The sequence below is a fragment of the Doryrhamphus excisus genome, chromosome 5 (genome assembly GCF_030265055.1).
Source record: "Doryrhamphus excisus isolate RoL2022-K1 chromosome 5, RoL_Dexc_1.0, whole genome shotgun sequence".
Taxonomy (NCBI): domain Eukaryota; kingdom Metazoa; phylum Chordata; class Actinopteri; order Syngnathiformes; family Syngnathidae; genus Doryrhamphus; species Doryrhamphus excisus.
Genome location: NC_080470.1, coordinates 11,653,369 through 11,672,508, shown reverse-complemented (window position 1 = coordinate 11,672,508; position 19,140 = coordinate 11,653,369). Strand labels below are relative to the sequence as shown.

Below are 19,140 nucleotides of genomic sequence, written 5' to 3'. Positions count from 1 at the left end.
AGCGGGATCTCATAAAAATGTTAATGCTTTTTTTTATTGTGTTACAAACAAAAAAGACCAATATGACAACTATAATGACCAGCAATGCAGCTCAACTGTTCATTCATGAGAAATTCATATTGTAAATGTGAACCGTCTGTTAAAAAAAAAGTCTCTAGTGTATGTGTGTATGTGTAGGTGGATATGTCATGAGTGAGTTTCTGGTTTCATTGCAGTTGCACACATCAGTTTGCTTCATTCTTTGATGCTTCGTCAAAATTCTCCACCAAATCTGCACAGCAAAAATACAATTTTATATATTTTTTCCCACACAGAAATACAACATTAAACACACAACATAAATGAGGTCCTATTACAGGTCCTATGCACACTTGATAAATAAAGTGCATTTGCACATGTTAAAAAGCCCATACCTGGAACGTCATCATCCTCTTCCTCGATGTCCTCTGCCTTTGGAGCTTTACTGTCAAGCACTGGATAACAGAAAATGCACAGTAAAGATCCTCCTTATCACTGTTTTTTTAAAGGACCTACTGCAAAATTTTAGTCAAAGAACATTTGGCTAGTATTTGTATTTGTATCTTTGGATCGGGATATCCCTACAGGCATATACATAACCCAATAATCGGGTTAGAAAAAGAGTAACCCAGGGGTAATATGGAATATGAGCATAGTTTTTTTTTCAAAAAGGCTATTGGTGTTTACATGGCCCTGCGGAACAAGGTTATTGCTAATATTCCGGTTATGATAGGGTTATTTGACCGCACTCAATGCTGACATAACTCCCTGCCTTGCACACACCTTGCCGTGGGAATTGTTCGGCCAGTTTGCGCAGGCTGCTAAGGCTGTCGGCCCCCAGTTGGCTGAGGATGCCGGGCAGCATCTCTGTCAGCTGCTTGGTCTCGGCATGACCTGTGACAGCAAATGTGTTGGCTGACAGGGAAGCTTGAACTTTGGGATTGTTGAAGTGGATCACTGTCCCGTCATCCTTGATCATATTGACCTGAGAATGGAGAAGTATCAGAGCGTCATGGTACACTACAAACTACAAGTTTTGGTCATTTAGCTACATGATGCGGACAAAATATTAGCAATAGCTGCTAATTACCTCCTCAATACCAGCAATGTTGTTGACTGCCAGTTTCTTCAGTGAACTTTGAAGCTTTTTGTCGTCTGCTGTCGCAGTCCTGTGTACCACCTTCTTCTTTCTGCGTGCGGAACCCTTAAACCACAGCAAATATAAACTAAATGAAAGAAGTGAATGACATAGTGGATTCAGCATATTATGTGTGCGGGAAAATGCAAGAGACGATTGAATAACACAGTTATTCACAGTTATAAAATTATTTTACAGTTGTAGCTAATGAATGAACTAAGGTGAATTTCAAACAACTGGGACATACACAAACCGTCGCTCTTAAATAGATAAATTATAACTATTATGTTCGTTAAAGAGGCCTAGTGGTTAGCGCGCAGGCCACACAGCTCGTAGATCAGAGTTCAATTCCACCCTCGGGCATCTGTTTGCATGTTCTCCCTGTGCAAATGTGGGCTTTCTCTGGGTTCTCGGGTTTCCTCCCACATTCCCAAAATTAAATTAATTGGCAACTCCAAATTGTCCATAGGTATGAATGTGAGTATGAATGGTTGTTTGTCTATATGTGCCCTGTGATTGGCTGGCGACCAGTCCAGGGTGTACGCCGCCTTACGCCCGAAGACAGCTGGGATAGGCTCCAGCACCCCCCGCGACCCTTGTGAGGAAAAGCGGTAGAAAATGAATGAATGAATGAATGAATGTTCGCTAAATAATCTTCTAATGGATGTTTGAAATTCACGACGGGCGCGGCAATGAAAATTAGACGTTTTGTTTGTTTATCACAATTTGGAATCCAGACCAAGCTTTCCAAAGCATCTTACCTAATCGGAAGTGAAACATTTTTGACTGCCCAGTTGCCTGGAACGCGCCATTATGTCTACTTTAACGTGTATTTTATCTTACGTACGACCAAAACAATGCATCACTTCCGGGTTCGTACTGACCTTTCCTCCTATCCGCACTTGGGCTTGAAGTTTGGCCAATTTCTCCTGGTTCATCTTTTCACCTATGAGAAGACAACAATTAACTGAAACCGAAAAGCAAATACAAGCTGTGTCACTGCCAAATGGAAGGATTTACTGTGTTTTTTTCAACTAGCACACGCAACATGATACGCGCTAGTTTTTAGCTGCTACACCATAGAGGAGCGTGACAAAAACAACACAAACGCCAAACAACCCGTGCACAGACATTGTTATGTATTATTCCCAAACCTGATCCGATGTTCAAGGAGGCATGCGGGGTTAAGAGATTGGAATTATGAGGAAGAGGATTTTTAGTTACAAATGGATATGGTTTGTGTTCTTCCTCGTTTGCATCAAAATATGCGTTGGCAGCTGGCACTGCCACCTAAAGGAAACTTCTGGTATTGCATCAACAAACGCCAGCCCCAGACAAAGGAATATCTTGACATCGTTTCTTTGAGGTCAAAAAAAGATGTATGGATTGGTAATACACACACCTTCCTAAAGGTTCAGCTTTAGTCTTGTCAAACAAATTATTGTTGTTTTCTTTCTTTTTTATTAAATAGTGATTTCATCTTGAAACTCTGCCATGCAGTCCGTTTTCGCCCAGGGTCTTTCTATGGTTGAATCATGAACACTGACCTTAACCAAGGCAGGTGATACCTGTAGTTCTTTGGATGTTGTTGTGGGGTTTTTTGTTACCTCTTTTATGAGTCATCACTGTACGCTTGGGGTAATTTTGGTTGGCCAGCCACTCTTGGGAAGGTTCAACAAATCAGGAAGGGGGCAAACACTTTTCACTGTATCACAATCACTGTATAAAACTACAGACATGTCAATTTCAATACTGTAAGTCATTAATGTATCAGTTATTAATCAGTTAGCAACATGTCACTTGTTTCATCATAATATACAGTTGCGCTTGATATTGTGCAACCCCATTGTAAGTTGCATTATATTTATATATACAAAGTTAAAATATGTTAAATAGCTCCACAATAATAAAATTATATTACAACCCAACTATAGAACAGCTTTCCAGTATAGTACGGATCACATTGTAATTTTCATATTTTATTGACTCCTAGGAACACATAATAGAGGCTCTTACTTAAATATAGTCAGACAAGAAACGGTGTCATTACAGCAAATAATGATTATGCTATATCAAATTGATCCACAGACAGGCACTTCTTATGTGTCATTTGCATTCAAAATGAGAATATTTCTGTTGGCTGGCGACAGCAGAATTGAGGGAAGATCAAAACCATATATTTAATAATAACCTTTGCAGCAGATTTAAAAAACATAAACATTAACGGTGATATTCTGTTCATGGATGGACCATGAGTCACCAATATATAATATACATAAGACATATAAGTTAAGAACAGAGTAGTTTAACCGTGAAGATAAGCAAAGCAAGCAAAAGTCCACATTCTTAACAAAATTCACTACATTTCCTGTTCTTTTAGCATTTCTTCCACACAGAAGTAACAACGTGAAACACTTCAGTGTTGGAGTCGGTAGATAGACTCATTCGGGTGTTTTGCACAAGTAATCCATCAAAGCAGCGACATTCACGAGGGCCGAACCTGGAGATGCTGGATGTGGAGCTTTGAAGGAAGCTGTGCTTCCACTGCACTGGTTGCTGCAGGGACTTAGACCTTGAGCATCTTTGTAACATTAGGTAGAGTTTCCTCAATACGGCCTTCCTAAGCAGGATGTAGATCCAGGGGTCCAGGATTTGGTTCCATGTGGCCATGCGTACCACAAACAGTAGACTATCGGACTCTGGCTCATGGTTGTCTTTGGAACTCAGAAAGATGACATGGATCTGTACAAAGTCAAGTAATTGAAGACAAAGACTAATTATTTACATATAGTGGCACAAATAGGCAAATAATGTAGTTATGTAATTAATTAATACATAGTACAGCACCCCTGATGAAAAGTCATTGTAAGACTAAATACAAGACGGGGGCTGACTAAGGGCCAGAGGTGCCAAACTCATTCCTTCACTATTATTCTAACTTTGTATATAAAACAACATACATACATATAACATATATACATATATAAACAACGTATATATACAACAGGAACGTTCTGCTAATCGTATTGCATGTATGATAGGTTTTAAAGAATATATTGCAGAAAGTGTATTCAAAAGTTTTTTCTTCTGATGTCATTCACAGGTTAAATTTAGGTCTAAAAGCTTACCAGTAAAGGCCCCCAGCAAACACAGGAAACCAGCATGATGGCCAGCAGCTGGCAGATCATCTCAATGTGGTAAGAAGTTCCTCTGCTGTGGTGCTTGCGGTGCATTGTGGACAGCAACAGAGAGCAGCTGCTCACAGTATTGCAAACAATAGAGAAGAGCAGGGCCAGCAAGCCTAGCAGGGAGAAAAACAGAGGCAGGAACACATCTAGCCAGTCTTTGGGTTTCCCCAAATGGAAGAAGCACCAGCTCCTAGATCTCTGAACCCCATAGGACCTCCACAACACCATCGGGAGTACAGCCACGAGGGCAGCGACCAGCCAAATGACAGACAGCAGCCTCCTCATGTGACGGAAAGCCAACCCTGTGGAATGGTAGAAGGGCCTGGTGACTCCAATGCAGCGCTCTATGGCCATGGCACAGCCCAGGAACAGCGGGCTCAGGCCGAAGAACACCATGCTGGTGCCAAAAAGGTTGCACACATTGCCACGAGGGTCAAATGTCTCCCAATTCTTGCGCCAGCTATAGACGAAAAGCACAAGGGAGCCATTCACCAGATGACCCAGAAGGTCGGTGACCACCAGACTGGTGGCGAACACCAAGAAGGGCACCTTGGACTTCAGTGGGACACGCTTGGAGGATTTAAGCAGGATTAACAGGGCAAGGCTGTTGGACAGGATGCCAAAGGTCATGGAGATGATAGAGGTGGTGACTGACGGAGCCTTCTCTTCACAGGTGATGTTTTTGGTGATGACCTCTGACCTGCTGCTCAGAACAGCGTTTTCACTGGTTGACATGGTGGACATGAATTCTGGAAGGTAACGTAGGATTAATTTGTAACATTATTTCGATTATCTCCAAAATACTAAACGTAAAAAATATATATTTATGGATTACGTCCACCCTACTTATGCTCTGTGCTGCAGAAATCAAGAAGCATGTATGCCTTACGGTCTTGCACAACAGTATAACAATATAACAGTCTGACTCATGGTGTCATCTTACATAATAAACCCTCATAATAAAAAAAAAGAAATTCCTTTCATAATGTAGGTACAATTAAGTTTGCAACATTATTTTTGTTCATATTAAAACAAGGCCTATTTTGTTGTTATAACCAGTCAACTGACAAGCTGGGACATTTTACTGATTATTCTATTTTACAGAATTTCATATACTTCATACCATAACAAAAGATTTCAAATAAATCATATTTCTGTATATTTATGTGTAGACATATCCAAATATTTATAATCAGTTAATAAATGTAGATACTTTTGCTATTACTACATTTCACTACATTTAAGAGTTTCTGGCCCTTGACTGAAAACTGCACTTTTTTAAAATTTTGCCCATCAGCCACAATCCTTATGTGAGACACGATCACATATGTCTTTCCCTTTTCTGTGCAGTCTAAAGATATACAAACAGATACAAAGAGACTGCTCATTACTGCACGTAATGGCACACACCTATGCTGCCTACAAAGACCGCTATTAAAACACCTCCAAAAACCTCTAGCACTGTTTTATATACATGCTGTTACCATGTGGTAACAGGTATATTCATAAGAACATGTAATACTTACAGTATTTTACCATATTTTAGCAGCCACCTCTGGTGGTGTAGGCAAAATAAGTACAGTATTTCCCATGAAGTGCATTCTTAGCAGTGTCTTTTATATCTTTTGAATGCACAGAAAAAAGAAAGACATATGTGTACATGTCTTACATCAAGAGTGTGGATGATGGGCAAAAATTCCAAAATGTAGTTCTCCTTAAGAGCTTACCACTAAATCCTCCCACTTTCACAACAGCACAACTGTTGATAAATACCTGTTACTGTATATATAACTAGTGTTGATAAATAACAAGATGGTAACGATAAGGGTTTTAGTTTTTTTCAGACATGCTTAACAAGTTATTCACATGCACTCGCATTTACTCAGTTCAACATGTCTGAAAAGGAGTAGGAAGAAGCATAGCTTGTTTCATCCTATCTTCTCCATGTCTCAGCATTTAGTAGTTTAGTAGCATTCAGTAGTTTGTTTGGATGATAACATATCTTTCCATCTTGCCAAGGGTCTCAATCTAATGTGTCCTCTACCCCCAGAGCTTTGAAGGACATTTTAAAATTTCAACAAAAACAACGAAAGATGTGTTACCTCAGGCTTCACGCTATCAGGTGTCCACCTGTTGATTGTCGCTGGTTACTATATATCATATAACTCAGCTCTGCTCCACTCAGCGTTGCTCATGAGGTGAAGACGAGGTGTGCTGCGCCTAGTCTGCTGTCTCCTGACTCCAGCTGTTAAGTGAAGTACGTCAGAGCTGCGCGTTCACCTTGGTGGCATACAGACTGACGACATCAGGCGCTTGGCTCCTGAAATGAAAATGATAATAATAGTAATCATAATAATAATAATAGTACACCTTAGCAGCTCTCCATGAACTCTGGGATTTGTCTCAACTAATCATGTTTGTGACACTTCCACGTTGACTCCTCTTGAGGACATGTTTCAAGTGTCAATGATAAAAACAAACATCATTTGCTCTGCATCATTGTCTATTTATAAAGACTTGGTTACTTTATTTAGTAACCTACTACAAACAATGGAAACAGCTCTCAGTATGATACAGTCCAATTATACACATTGGCAAACTACAACTAGTATAATAATACCCTCCTGACTGAGTGTTATTACCTTTGTAAAGGCAGAAATTGTGATCAGAGATCATGTTTAGGTGTATCTAATGAAGTGTCCATATCTTTATATACATTTTCCTTTCCTGATAAACGAGAGAGTATCACATTCAGTCATTCATTCATTTTCTACCGCTTATCCTCACGAGGGTCGCAGGGGTGCTGGAGCCTATCCCAGCTGTCTTCGGGCGAGAGGCGGGGTACACCCTGGACTGGTCGCCAGCCAATCACAGAGCACATATAGACAAACAACCATTCATACTCACATTCATACCTATGGACAATTTGGAGTCACCAATTAACCTAGCATGTTTTTGGAATGTGGGAGGAAACTGGAGTACCCGGAGAAAACCTACGCATGCACGGGGAGAACATGCAAACTCCACACAGAGATGGCCGAGGGTGGAATTGTACCCTGGTCTCCTAGCTGTGAGGTCTGCGCACTAACCACTCGACCGCGGTGCAGCCCGGAGTATCGCATTGTTATCTGGATTTGTACAGTATCACCAACAACTGTGGGAGTCATCAGCAGCATTAGAGATACATTTTGGATGTTTATATTGTAGGTTAAAATACATATGCATTTTCTTATGGTTTCCTAGAATATGAGGCTCCTAATTACTTCACAGCAGCTCCACGTCCTCTTCCGTGACATCCCACCATCCAAGTGTGATTCTATATCTGCTGTGAGATGTTCTGATGTCAGACGATGGCGTGGTGGATCCACTGTTACATTCTTTTGTTAGACATCATAATAGGCCCAGTGGGATTTTTGTATGGAGTGGAAAATCACTCATAATGTCAGCATAGCATCCCAATCAGAAAAGCACCCCACAAAGCCACAATTCACAGGGAACAGACATAATCTTCCTCTGTGCGTACTTGTCCTGTCCCTCGTGTCATTTTGTCTCCATCACACTGAACAAACAGCCCTAAATTGGCCCTCGAATGTCAAAGTGAAGGCCAGTTCACCAGCTTGTTTACCCATGACCATGGACATATTTTACATTCTACAATTATACCTCAGACACTGTTTTTGTGTTACATCATTGCTCATACAGTATATCATAATGATGACCGGTCCATAAACAATAACTAAAAACAAAACTAAATTGAGTGAGGTATGAGCAGTATTTCTGGCTGCTTTTGCATTTATTGCCAGCAGGTGTCAGCCTTAGCTTTGTAAATGACTGTTTCAATGTGAATTTATTTTGAATGCATTAATCCCCTAAAGAAACTTATAAATCATGAGAAGCTAATAGGTATTTAGTTTAAGGAGCTTGACATTTTTTGTGGGCATTGTGAAGACAATATATACAAATACAAAGCAATAGCTGCATATTTGCAGGCCTTGTTGCTGGGCACAATAAATGGGCAACATTATCCGTGCCGCAAAGCCCAATAAATATTAGTTTGAAAAGCAGGTATACCAATCTTTGTTGTTTTTCAGATAAAAAGATGGAGATACAATGCACACTTTTCATTGTACAGCGATTACTATGTGGATATAAATATATAGCAACTACACACTTGAACTACAAGCTGAATTTGTGACTAATGACTCTCTTGAGATCTGTTATAGGTCAGTGGGAAAAATGACATTGCATGTAGCATATGTGTTTGAGGAAACAAAGCCAGGGCAGGCTCATTTGCATCTAACTTACCGCTAAAGCCTTTTAAAAACAAGTTTCTAGCATACCTGAAGGGACCAATTATTGGTATGCAGGGCACACAGTCCAGCTCTCCAGTGCACTTAGCATGACCACTTGGCGCTGCGTGCACCGTTTTGGCTCAGAGCACCTGAGTTCATTAAGATTCCACACTAGGTGCAGACTCCTGTGGTTAGATTCTGAACAAACATGGGAACAGGCAGCAGTCAAAAAAGTGGCCTTTTTTTGAATTGCAAGCTCTCCATGCATGTCAAAGCACATATGGGATTCTGCAGGAGCCCTCTGGGGACCTATGGAGTAATCCCCTTGGCAGGATTGAGTGTCTAACATGATTGTGACTGTCAGAGCTTGTTCTGACTTTTGGCTTGAAAATTAGGACAAATGATGGCTGAAGGTCTATTTTTTGATGGAAATATGTCTCATTGTCAACTTCATTTTTTAGGAGATATGATCATAGAAATGTGATAATTTGCTCAAGGGCGAAGTACCCAACCACATCCAACAAAAGGCAGTGTAGTGAAAAAAAGCCTGCAGCCCTGTAGTACTGTTTCTGGATAACTGCTCATCAGAATGAGAATGGCCTTTAGTTAGAGGTCAGAGGTACATACGGAATTGTACAATCACCTGTCCATACATGTGCAACATACAATACAATATGACGGGGGGAGATAGGACAGGATGCCTAGGTGATAAAAGGGGGAGAGGAAAGGGAAGAACAAGGCGGAGAAAAAAAACAACAACTCCAAACTATGTCCATATGGGCGTGTACAGTGTGAGACTGTCAAAAAACCTTGGCAACGTAGACACAAATAAGCACACTTTACAACACGAGAAATTGAAGACTTGCACTAGGGAAGAGGGAAAGGGGGGTGGCGGTGTTCCAACTATACAAACAATATTTCTGTGTGTGTTGCCAACCGCGCTTGTCCGCACTGGGGGGGATAAAGTGGCGAAGGTGTAGGATGGGGGAGAGGGTGCATGTAGCATATGGGGTTGGGGGAATGCAGATTAGTTAGATTGTTTGGGTTAGTTCCCATTGGAATGGGAATCCATTCCAATAGACTCGGCTACTCTGTCCATTCTGGCCTCTTGATTGATCCATCAATCATGACGGGCGCGTTTTCCGAATTCCGTGATACACCAGGGCAGTGTATAATCTAATCAGCAGCAGACCTGTTATTATGGTTCTGAACGGGACATCTTTGGCATCCTTCACTGAAAGATTTACCAGGCATGTGACCTTCCACTTCCCCCAATTGTCCATCACTTAACCGGCGGTGAGTGTTCCATCAGGGGAGACAGGTTCCCCCAAACCCAAGCTTCTCGTCGAGATTTTGTCAATTGCATGAATAGACCAGTTGATTTTCCATGAGTTTGATTTGAAGAGAAGTGTGAATGAGGCTCTTCAAAGTATTTCTTAAAAGAGACACAAGAAGCAAAACACGGATGATAATGGAGAGGAAAGGGAAAAGATGTGACCGCCTTTATTGAGTGTCAGCAGTAAATGACCTTGTTCCTGCCCACTCTCCCTGTCCTTTTGCTGCTCTGCTGGGAGCAGGAAAAATAGTCCAAGCAATTGTGTATTTCTAAATAATTTTTATTGAGTTGTAGCAGACATTTTCAGTTGCCACACAAAGAAAAACAAAAGAAATAAAAACAGGTCATCTTCTGTGTAGGTCTAAGTTTAAAACTCCCTCAAGTCATTAAAAAGCGGCACACTTCCAAAAAAAGAAAAGAGGACAATGTGTGCTCTGTAGTCTAGAACACATAAATGTGTAACATGTTTGAAGTCGAGTCAACCACAGTGCAATCATCTCTTAAGATAAAATCCCAGTAAAACAAAACTTAATATTAATTTGTTGAACACATCTCATGGGATGATCCAATTCTGCCAAACTGCCTTGACAGAACGCTTCTGATCTCAGGGTCCGGATCCATTCAGGATTGGTGTGTTGGAGCTGATGACAGCGGTTGCCTCTTCTGCAGGCTTCCAGTCTGGCTGATAAAAGTGGATGTCGAGTCTCCGAGCCCAGTTAGCAAACACCATCTTCTCTGTGATGAAGCGATGATGGCTGCCTTGCCGGCTTTTTTCGTGGGACAGGTACATTTGGCACTCAGTGGGGCCGGAGGGCTCGTAGTAATGATAGGGCACCGAGTGGTGGGAGGGAGATCTACAGTGAATGAGAGGAAATTCATCAGTAAAAGCTGCCATATTCCCAACTTCTTTTGATGTTGCTGTTCTGTATAAAAGGCACAGACTCAGAATGGGGGATATGATCATGACCTGTTAATTTTCTAGATCTAATCAGAGCCGTAACAGAGGCAGGGTGACTAGACAAATATGTGTTGAAAGTAATTGTTGCTGTATGCAAAATATTTTATATGTCACTATAGACAGTATCTTAAAATAAAGCCTGGAGCTGCATGTACTGTATATGGGAAAGCAAGTAGCTATCTATTGATATCTGAGACAGAAATCTGTTTGTTTCTTTTGGCTTTTTCCCGATTACGGAGTCGCCACAGCGGATCTTTTTGATCTGCATATTGATTTTTGGCTGTTGTAGAGCTGTTCCATGCCACATTGCAGTTTGAATTTTGCGACTTCACTCTATCACGGTTTTTCAAACATATATTCATGAATAAATCATGCTGTTTTATTTGACAAAAAAAATTGCCTAAATGAGGTAGAAAATGAATGAAGCAAGCATTGTCATGCATAACCATTGCAAAATGAACTAAAATAAAATAAAAATACGGCTACACTGACTACTCTAAAGTATAACCTAGTTAAATTTTTGGTCGTGTCTCTTTTTTATAATTTTTTATTATGATTACTGAACCATCCACACTACACAGTGACAAAGCCTCTCTTGACTTTGTTCTGTTGCCATTGCAGGTTGAGGACATTATTAAAGATGAATGAGGCAGAGGAGAGCACCATCAGAGCGGGGTTGTGACAGAATAAACCATCTGCTCCTCTTCATGCACTATTTGTCATGAGTGGCTCAAACAGGAAGTGACACATTTAAACAGGGGCAGTAAATGGCAGATAAAACATATTTATGGAGGATCACAGGCGTTGTAGGATTACAGTTCTATGATTTAATGTCCATAATTTACAACTGTGTATCTCCAATACGTGTCTGTGTTTGTTTGTGGAAACCAACTAACTAACCAACCAACTTCTATTCCTGAACCGCTGCACACAAAAGGGTGAAAATTTGTTAAAACTTCCACCTCGACAGTCTTGCCTGTTATTTTTCTGTAAGCTCCAATATGTAGTGATGCGATTATTGACCCCATGACGCCCATGACATTGTACCTGCAGACATCAGGTGGCACCATACCGTACACGTTGACCCTGTCACACAGCTCCAGGGCGATGGCCATAGTGAACCATCCGGTACTCAACCAGGAGTTGGAGCTTTTCCTGGATAAGTAAGATAGACCTTTATATTGTGTTAACAAATCAATTACTGTATAATTAGATTCAATATAAAAACTGCATCAAGAGTCTCCATTTTGTACCAAATCACCAACAAACTACATGAAGAGTTTACCTGTCAATGCCAGTCTCCTTTTTGAAAAGGTCATCAAATGCCATCATTTTGAGTCTGGAAATTATATAAACTTTAAGGCTGGGCAGCTGCTGGTTCAACATCTTCAGAATGTTGAACACGTGGCCTCGGCCATCCCGCTTCATACAGCTGCTTGGCCCCCAGAAGATGAACACTGTCCCTTGGCTGGCGTTTAGCAACTCCTGCTGTCCCTGCAGCACCCTCTGCAGGCTGGAATGCGCTACGATACGTAGAGTAGTGCGCTGGCCAACATCTTGCTCATAGCCAATGATGGGGGCATCGTTCATGCGGAAGACGCACTCCGAGTGATCGATTTCTTTGCCCCTCTTTCTGCCAATGAGCTGGCCGGAGCTGGTGGTGAGGGCGCATGTCTTGCAGTGCATCTTCAGAGTCTGTTCAAGACCAAACACATTGACTTTAATTATAGTTACTGCCCCGAATCAATGCCACAGGAAGTGTTTATATATACCAAACATAAGAAAAATGTATAATCTCCCTCACTTGTTTGCTCTGGTATTGACAAAGAGCAGAGTGGACCCATCAGTAGGTGGTCTGTCAGGTCAGACATTGAATAACCTGTCCACAGTATTTGGTTTCACAAGGAGGCAGTAGTGAAGGATGTGGGAGGTGGTAAGCAGTAATTATAGTTGGAATTTAGATTTCCTTTCAGTGTTTTTTGTTGCTTAATCTTTTATGACTGGCACATGAATTATGAATGTATAAAGTACAGAGTTAAGTTGGCTCCCAAACAGAGATCATCTGTCATTCAATCAGTGTTACAGTACATGGATGGAGCATTGAGGCTTCTTTAAATGTTTTGTTATTCCGCAGCAGCTCCTCCTGGATTTAAGATGCTACGCACAATGTATCCACACTGTAAGGTCTTAAAGCCGTAGAAATGATTATTACAGCAGAGATCTCTGCAAAACTAGGGCACGGCCTTAAAGCCAGTAAAAGACATTATGCATGTACACCTACACTGTGCACACCTAAAGGATGGCAGAATACCAATTAGGGTGACTTTGTATTATGTAAGTAAGGGGCTGCAAACTATTTTCAGTGTATATATACAGAAAAGCGAAAAGACAATTTCAGACAAAATCAGGGGATTGCATCTAAATATCACATTATACGAAATAATACTGTATGAATCACATATGCAGACATACCAAGTCCTCTATTTGACAGTATAGATCGGGGTGTCACAGTAGGGCAGTCAGAACAAGTGAACTATGGCATCGCAACAGTGAATGATAATACAGATCAAATGGATGTGGCAGTGCACAAGGTGGAATTTGAGACAAGCATTTATGCACACTATAAACCTTACAATCCAATTTACCTTAGTGTATCACTTGCTTGTGACGTGTGGCTCTTTTTTTTCAACTGAGTTGAACAGCTGCCGCTGTGTTAATGTCCACACAAAAGCTGTAGTAATTCTACATTTCACCAAAATTACAGATTTGCTATTTGTCAAAACACGATAGTTGCATGTGACTATCAAAACATGTAGTATGTATTTCACTTCTGGGCACTGGACTCTAAGCATCATAGGAACTGTAGCTATTTTAGTGTTACCATAAAGCTAATCTACTGCAATCTGCTATCTATTTTACATGTGTTGTTACATAACTACTAGGGATCAGGGTTTTATGCTACCAATACCGATCCCAATAATCCATGAGTGAATTCGTCCCATACCAATACCGATCACATACCTGCAGTGTAAATGTCTAAATGTACTACTGGCTATATCAGGCAATAGTGTTAAAATGGTACATTGAATTGTACTAGGCTGCACGGTGTTTGAGTGGTTAGCGCGCGGGCCACACAACTCGGAGACCCAAGTTCGATCCCACCCTTGTCATCTCTGTGCGGAGTTTGCATGTTCTCCCCATGCATGCGTGGGTTTTCTCCGGGGACTCCGGCTTCCTCCCACATTCCAAAAACATGCTAGGTTAATTGGTGACTCCAAATTGAATGTGAGTGTGAATGGTTGTTTGTCTATCTGTGCCCTGTGATTGGCTGGTGACTAGTCTAGGGTGTACCCTGCCTCTCGCTCGAGGACAGCTGGGATAGGCTCCAGCACCCCAACGACCCTCGTGAGGATAAGCAGTAGAAAATGAATGAATGAATGAATTGTACTATTACTACTAAGTTACTACTAAGGATGGGTATCTGAAGGTGGAAAAGCAGTTATAATATCCAAAATATTGAGCAGACGTCCATATTATTTACCTTGCGGTCTATGACACCTGTGTAGCCCTCAAGTGTTGATGAGAGCAAGGGTCTCTGTGGTCTCTTTGGCTTCTCCATGGCAGATGCAGGACCTTCTTCATGGCAGGATGATGGTGATGATGTTGATCTCCCACCAGCTCTTTTGTTGTACACCACCAGCAAACTGGTAACCATGGTGATGATGATGATGATGCCACTAACTCCTTGGCACTAGAGAGACAGACAAACATTATGTTGAGTCCTTATGCATACATATTAAAAATTGTAAAAGGTGTGTGTGTGTATATATATATTACCATGCGTGTCCTCATTTTCCTCCACACAAGCAAGGATTCTTCATCTTATCAAAACCTCGGGACTCCCAAGAATGCATGAGTGGGACCTGAGTGAGCTGCATGGAGAGAAGCGATGCTCCACTGATGCTCTCCCACCCCTCATCCATGCAAACTGCTCCACTCTGCTCTGCTCCCCGTGATCCTAAACTCCTCCGTATATACCTGAATCTGGACCTAGTGTGTCTGGGTTCACTGAGGGTTCATAGGAGTCCATGTGTATATGTATAGGCAACTACAATGTATTGCCCTGGATATATGGATGGAGAGGGTAGGTTTAAATGACACAAATCTACCAAAATATTGTCAAAACAAGACTTTATCTCACATGGATCTGTAAATAGCACTATAATATGCATGACTGTCCTTCATCTGTGTATATTTTGGATTTGCTGTATCAATAATGTGTCTCTGCAGAACACATGGCATAGTCGATACATAGCATCTCACAAAGGTGAGTAAACCAGTCACATTTGTACGCATGGTGTCCATTATTACCATCTAGCACTGCCTTAATCCTCTTGTGCATGGAATTCATAAGAGCTGCACGTTTTTCGTGGGATACTCTTACACTCCTCCATAACGACATCACTGGTGGATGTTCAATACCTGACACACCTTACTTCCTTCCACTTGAGGTCTGGAGGAGACAAACTTAGCCACTGCACCATCTCACTGTCAGCTTTTTCAGCAAGGAGCTTGTTCTCTTTGAGTTCCTTACCATATTGGAAAACCACCATGCTGGAATTCATGTTTCCCTCAATGAACTGCAGTTTGATTAAACGTGAGGGGTATACTCACATTTGTGGGATACTTGAAGTGACACAGAGATGAGGACAAAACAGGGCTGCAGTAGAGGCAGTCGAGCGATGGAAAAAGGGTCCATCTGGTTCTGCTGTGATACAAATCTATTTATAGCATCAAAGCCCAAGTGCATCACACATTGTTGAACACACATTACAAAAGACATGCTGTCAATGATCAGGAAAATGACAACATGTACTCTTCCTAGATCTATCAAGAGTACAGAACAAGTTGACCGACATGTTAAAAATATAGCGTTATCTTGCTATTTAAAGGAGATCATGCCTCACAATTACAGCATCATCCAGGTTGGATCACAATATTAATTGAGCACCCTGCACCGTCACTGGACACATCAGTATCAAACCTCAGGTGCCATTGGCTCAGTCTGTGAGAATTTGGACTTCAGAAGCCCAGTTGGAACCCCAATCAACAACTAACGGCACTTAGTTGTTGGAGAGATGCATGTCTGCTTACTGACTATTGTAGATGTGCCCTTGAGCAAGGCACTGGGTCCCTGCGTAGTCTCAGCTCAGGGGTTGTTTGCATGCCCCCTCACTCTTGATATTTCTTCTTGCATGCTCGCTTGTGTGTGTGTGTGAGTCCTGGTTCTATGTGGTGTGTAGCACAATATATACAGCGTGTAAATATAATTTCCCCTTCAGGTATTATAATAGGTATAATAAATCCAACATCAATGCCTGTAGATTAGAATTTGATTTATTCACCCTGAGTAGGGCATTTTTTTATGAGTTCAGACTCAGAAATAGTGTTCATTATTTATTTGTACACCAGAACCATGCAAGTCTTTGTTTAAAAAGACGACGAAAATATGCAATGATCCGCAAAGCCCAGCAGGGGTCAGTGTTTCTCTGTGACTTTCATTTCCAAGCACAAACAAAAGCTATATTATTTTCTGTATCATTAGCACAATTTTGAAAAATTAATAGTATCAATGTTTGTTTGCAAATTCCTCTATTTGGCACCTGTGATTATTCATTCTATCCACATTTAAGGCGGTAGTTGATGTAAAGGCGAGAAACAAGACCCCCAACAAAGAAAATGTTCCGGCGGACCCTTTAAGGCCATTTTGGAATAATTAATGACGTCGGGCTGTAAACAAGACTGACGCTCCAAACTGCGTGGCCGAAGCGAGCATCCTCTGGTGAACCCACTGACCGAGACCTCGCAAGTGCCGCCTGGTCGCCGCGGTTTTGTTTCGGCTGACGTCCACGGCGGTTCCCCCACTCGACTCGTCTTATGCGGTCCCCGGGTCCAGAACGTATTGGTCCCGCTTGAGTGTCATGGCTCGGAAGACAGACATCCCCTCCATCTACTACGGTGAGTCTTTTGTTGTTTGTCTACTTCCATCATACCCGCCACCCTCCAGCAAAAGCATCGTTAATCCTACCTGGTGCTCTTATTGCTTGACAGTCAGCAGTGAAGGAATGTTAGCAGGTTGCTAAAGGACAGAAGCCAATGAACCGCAAGTTATTTATTAAAACATGTTACCAGTGCTTTCAGCGGCGCACTTTCGCTTCCTGGCAACTTTAAAACAAACTATTACAATTATTTTATTTATTAAACTGATCAACCATAAAGTGGCTACTCTATTGTGTCTTGAACGTTATATTTATTTTTTTCACTCATTTTGGTAAAACGGGCAGCATTGAGTATAGTGGTATCACGAATGTAGGTGCCAACAATCAAGTTCAGCAGTTTGTGCATTTTATTATAATTACGGAGTGAATGCACCACTGATGTTCTGACACACACAAATTAAAATGACAAAATAGGTTAGAAGCTGATATACTGATATACAGTATGTGCCAGCCGTGCTTTCAAAGGCAGAATTCATTAAATGTTTCTTGAATTTCTTTTTATAATCAAATTAATTTCTTAGTTTAATTTTGATGGAAGACAGTTTACCTCGAGCACTGCTCTGTGGCTAAAACTACCAGCTATTGCCATGGTATTGCCCCCCATATACTGAGGAATTTGTAAGCTGCTGTGCTGTATTTCGCATCCTTGCTCAAGATTAAGCACAGAACGTCTAGTTGTGAATTAAATATGCAGTCAGACGATCTGTGCATTAGCCTGTCTGAGTGTTAATGTTCTTTATCAAAACATAATCCCTTATGACCACCAGATGCCACACACAGTCCACAATGTCTCTTTTTTTCCACAACAAAGGATGATCCACGGTGAAGCTAGTAACAATGCAGTGGCTCTATTACATCATGGTTTTGTTCATAGGTAGAGCTCAAAGCCCACAGATTTGACATGTTGTCACTTGGCATTAGTCCAGTATTTGTCAACTATGGACAATGACGTAATATGGCCGCAGGATACAGCGACTGGCAGGATAGCCAATCCATTTCTCACAGCTAATCAATCCAACCCCAACTACTTGCTTTTACTGCAATACATCTGACTTGAATCAATCATAAACACGGTTTGATACCCAGTTTTAAGGTCATGGTTCGGTTAAAATAAAAAAAAAAGATACAATTGTCAAGTAAAGTTATTTTTTAAAAAATTGAGCTGTCAAAAGTAACATGTTAACAGTAGTAACTAGTGTATTTTATTAATTATGTTAAATGTTTTGTGTAATTAACCAAAGCAAGCGTGCCTCTCTGTTATGATGGCAGATGAAAGCACAGTGGAGAGTCTGCCGCTTTGTTATAACTTCATTCTGACCTGAGCACATCAACAGCAGTACAAGTCCAACACCGTATACTGTATGTATCTCCAACTCACACACGTCTCTAGTGGGCATGACACTCGTCATTGTCATTACAAGAAGGCCAGATTGCATTCCAGCACACTCCAAACATGACAAAAATGGCTTTATAATGTGTGTGTGTGTGTATAAATATTCACGAAGATAAAGAAAAACATGAAACATACCCAAAATTTTGTGATGTCTTTGACCGCAATCCCCCATTGCTCAAAATAACATGTTTTAAAGTGTGACTGAAATGTTCTGCTACTATTTAAGAGACAAGTGAGTGGTGGGGTATCTTTTCGCTTGATTGACATATTCAGTTCATTTGGAGCTCTTACGTCCTGTCCTAGTATTGATCTTTCTGTTCATTAAATATAGTAAGAATTAGCATATTTCAGACATAGTTGCTAATGTGGATTAATCATGATTAATTCAAAACTGTGATTAATTCTATTTTAAAAATTAATTGTTTGGCAGACCTAGAAGTAATATATAATAGTTGATAACAGTTTTTTTTTTAATTAACAATGCAGACAAGTGCAATAGTAACAGTTTGAACAGTGTGAATTATTATGCTTTTAGGAAATAAAAAGTCCTTATTTCCTGAAGTATAGCATTAATAGTTCCAGCTTGTTGCCCCATTCCTGATCTCTATCGAACAATGCTGGCACGCTGCGTTTGTTCTATCCACTTTTCTGTGTTCATTTACACACATCAAAAAGAAGGCAACGTGTTCCCAAACAGGGGATGATTACGACAGAAGTGGGTTTTCAAGCTCAGGATTGTGCTTGGCACTATAGTAAGT

The 19,140-nt window shown here is 40.9% G+C and overlaps 4 protein-coding genes across 7 annotated transcripts in view; 1 reads left to right on the top strand and 3 right to left on the bottom strand.

Annotated features, from left to right (window-relative positions):
• Positions 1–14: 14 nt before the first annotated feature.
• On the bottom strand, positions 15–2,457 carry btf3l4 (basic transcription factor 3-like 4). Its single transcript, XM_058073836.1, has 6 exons — positions 2,311–2,457; positions 2,041–2,102; positions 1,109–1,222; positions 802–1,003; positions 414–473; positions 15–271 (listed from the first exon to the last, which is right to left on the bottom strand). Exons 2-6 carry the CDS (start codon positions 2,092–2,094, stop codon positions 225–227), a joined length of 477 nt encoding a protein of 158 aa, XP_057929819.1. The 5' UTR covers positions 2,095–2,102; positions 2,311–2,457; the 3' UTR covers positions 15–224.
• Positions 2,458–3,532: 1,075 nt separating this feature from the next.
• On the bottom strand, positions 3,533–5,079 carry ptgfr (prostaglandin F receptor (FP)). Its single transcript, XM_058072988.1, has 2 exons — positions 4,285–5,079; positions 3,533–3,898 (listed from the first exon to the last, which is right to left on the bottom strand). The coding sequence occupies exons 1-2, from the start codon at positions 5,077–5,079 to the stop codon at positions 3,533–3,535; spliced, it is 1,161 nt and encodes a 386-aa protein (XP_057928971.1).
• A 5,189-nt stretch (positions 5,080–10,268) lies between these two features.
• On the bottom strand, positions 10,269–17,146 carry st6galnac5b (ST6 (alpha-N-acetyl-neuraminyl-2,3-beta-galactosyl-1,3)-N-acetylgalactosaminide alpha-2,6-sialyltransferase 5b). Of its 2 annotated transcripts, XM_058074505.1 has the most exons (7): positions 17,019–17,146; positions 15,605–15,698; positions 14,768–14,862; positions 14,472–14,681; positions 12,216–12,625; positions 11,978–12,085; positions 10,269–10,826 (listed from the first exon to the last, which is right to left on the bottom strand). In XM_058074505.1, the coding sequence occupies exons 3-7, from the start codon at positions 14,780–14,782 to the stop codon at positions 10,577–10,579; spliced, it is 993 nt and encodes a 330-aa protein (XP_057930488.1). In that variant the 5' UTR covers positions 14,783–14,862; positions 15,605–15,698; positions 17,019–17,146; the 3' UTR covers positions 10,269–10,576. The 2 variants fall into 2 exon arrangements, with proteins under 2 accessions (XP_057930488.1, XP_057930487.1); XM_058074504.1 differs by lacking the exon at positions 17,019–17,146 and having other exon boundaries at positions 14,768–15,053.
• The window catches only part of slc44a5b (solute carrier family 44 member 5b), a 35,045-nt gene continuing 32,611 nt past the window's right edge, over positions 16,707–19,140 (top strand). For 2 of the 3 annotated variants that reach the window (XR_009129978.1, XM_058074494.1), the window contains exon 1: positions 16,708–16,948. Coding sequence is in view for 1 of the 3 variants with exons in the window: in XM_058074494.1 (XP_057930477.1) it covers positions 16,912–16,948 (37 nt within the window). In the remaining 2 variants the exon portion in view is untranslated. Of the gene's footprint in view, positions 16,949–19,140 lie in introns of all 3 variants that reach the window. The other variant, XM_058074495.1, reaches the window with a different exon arrangement.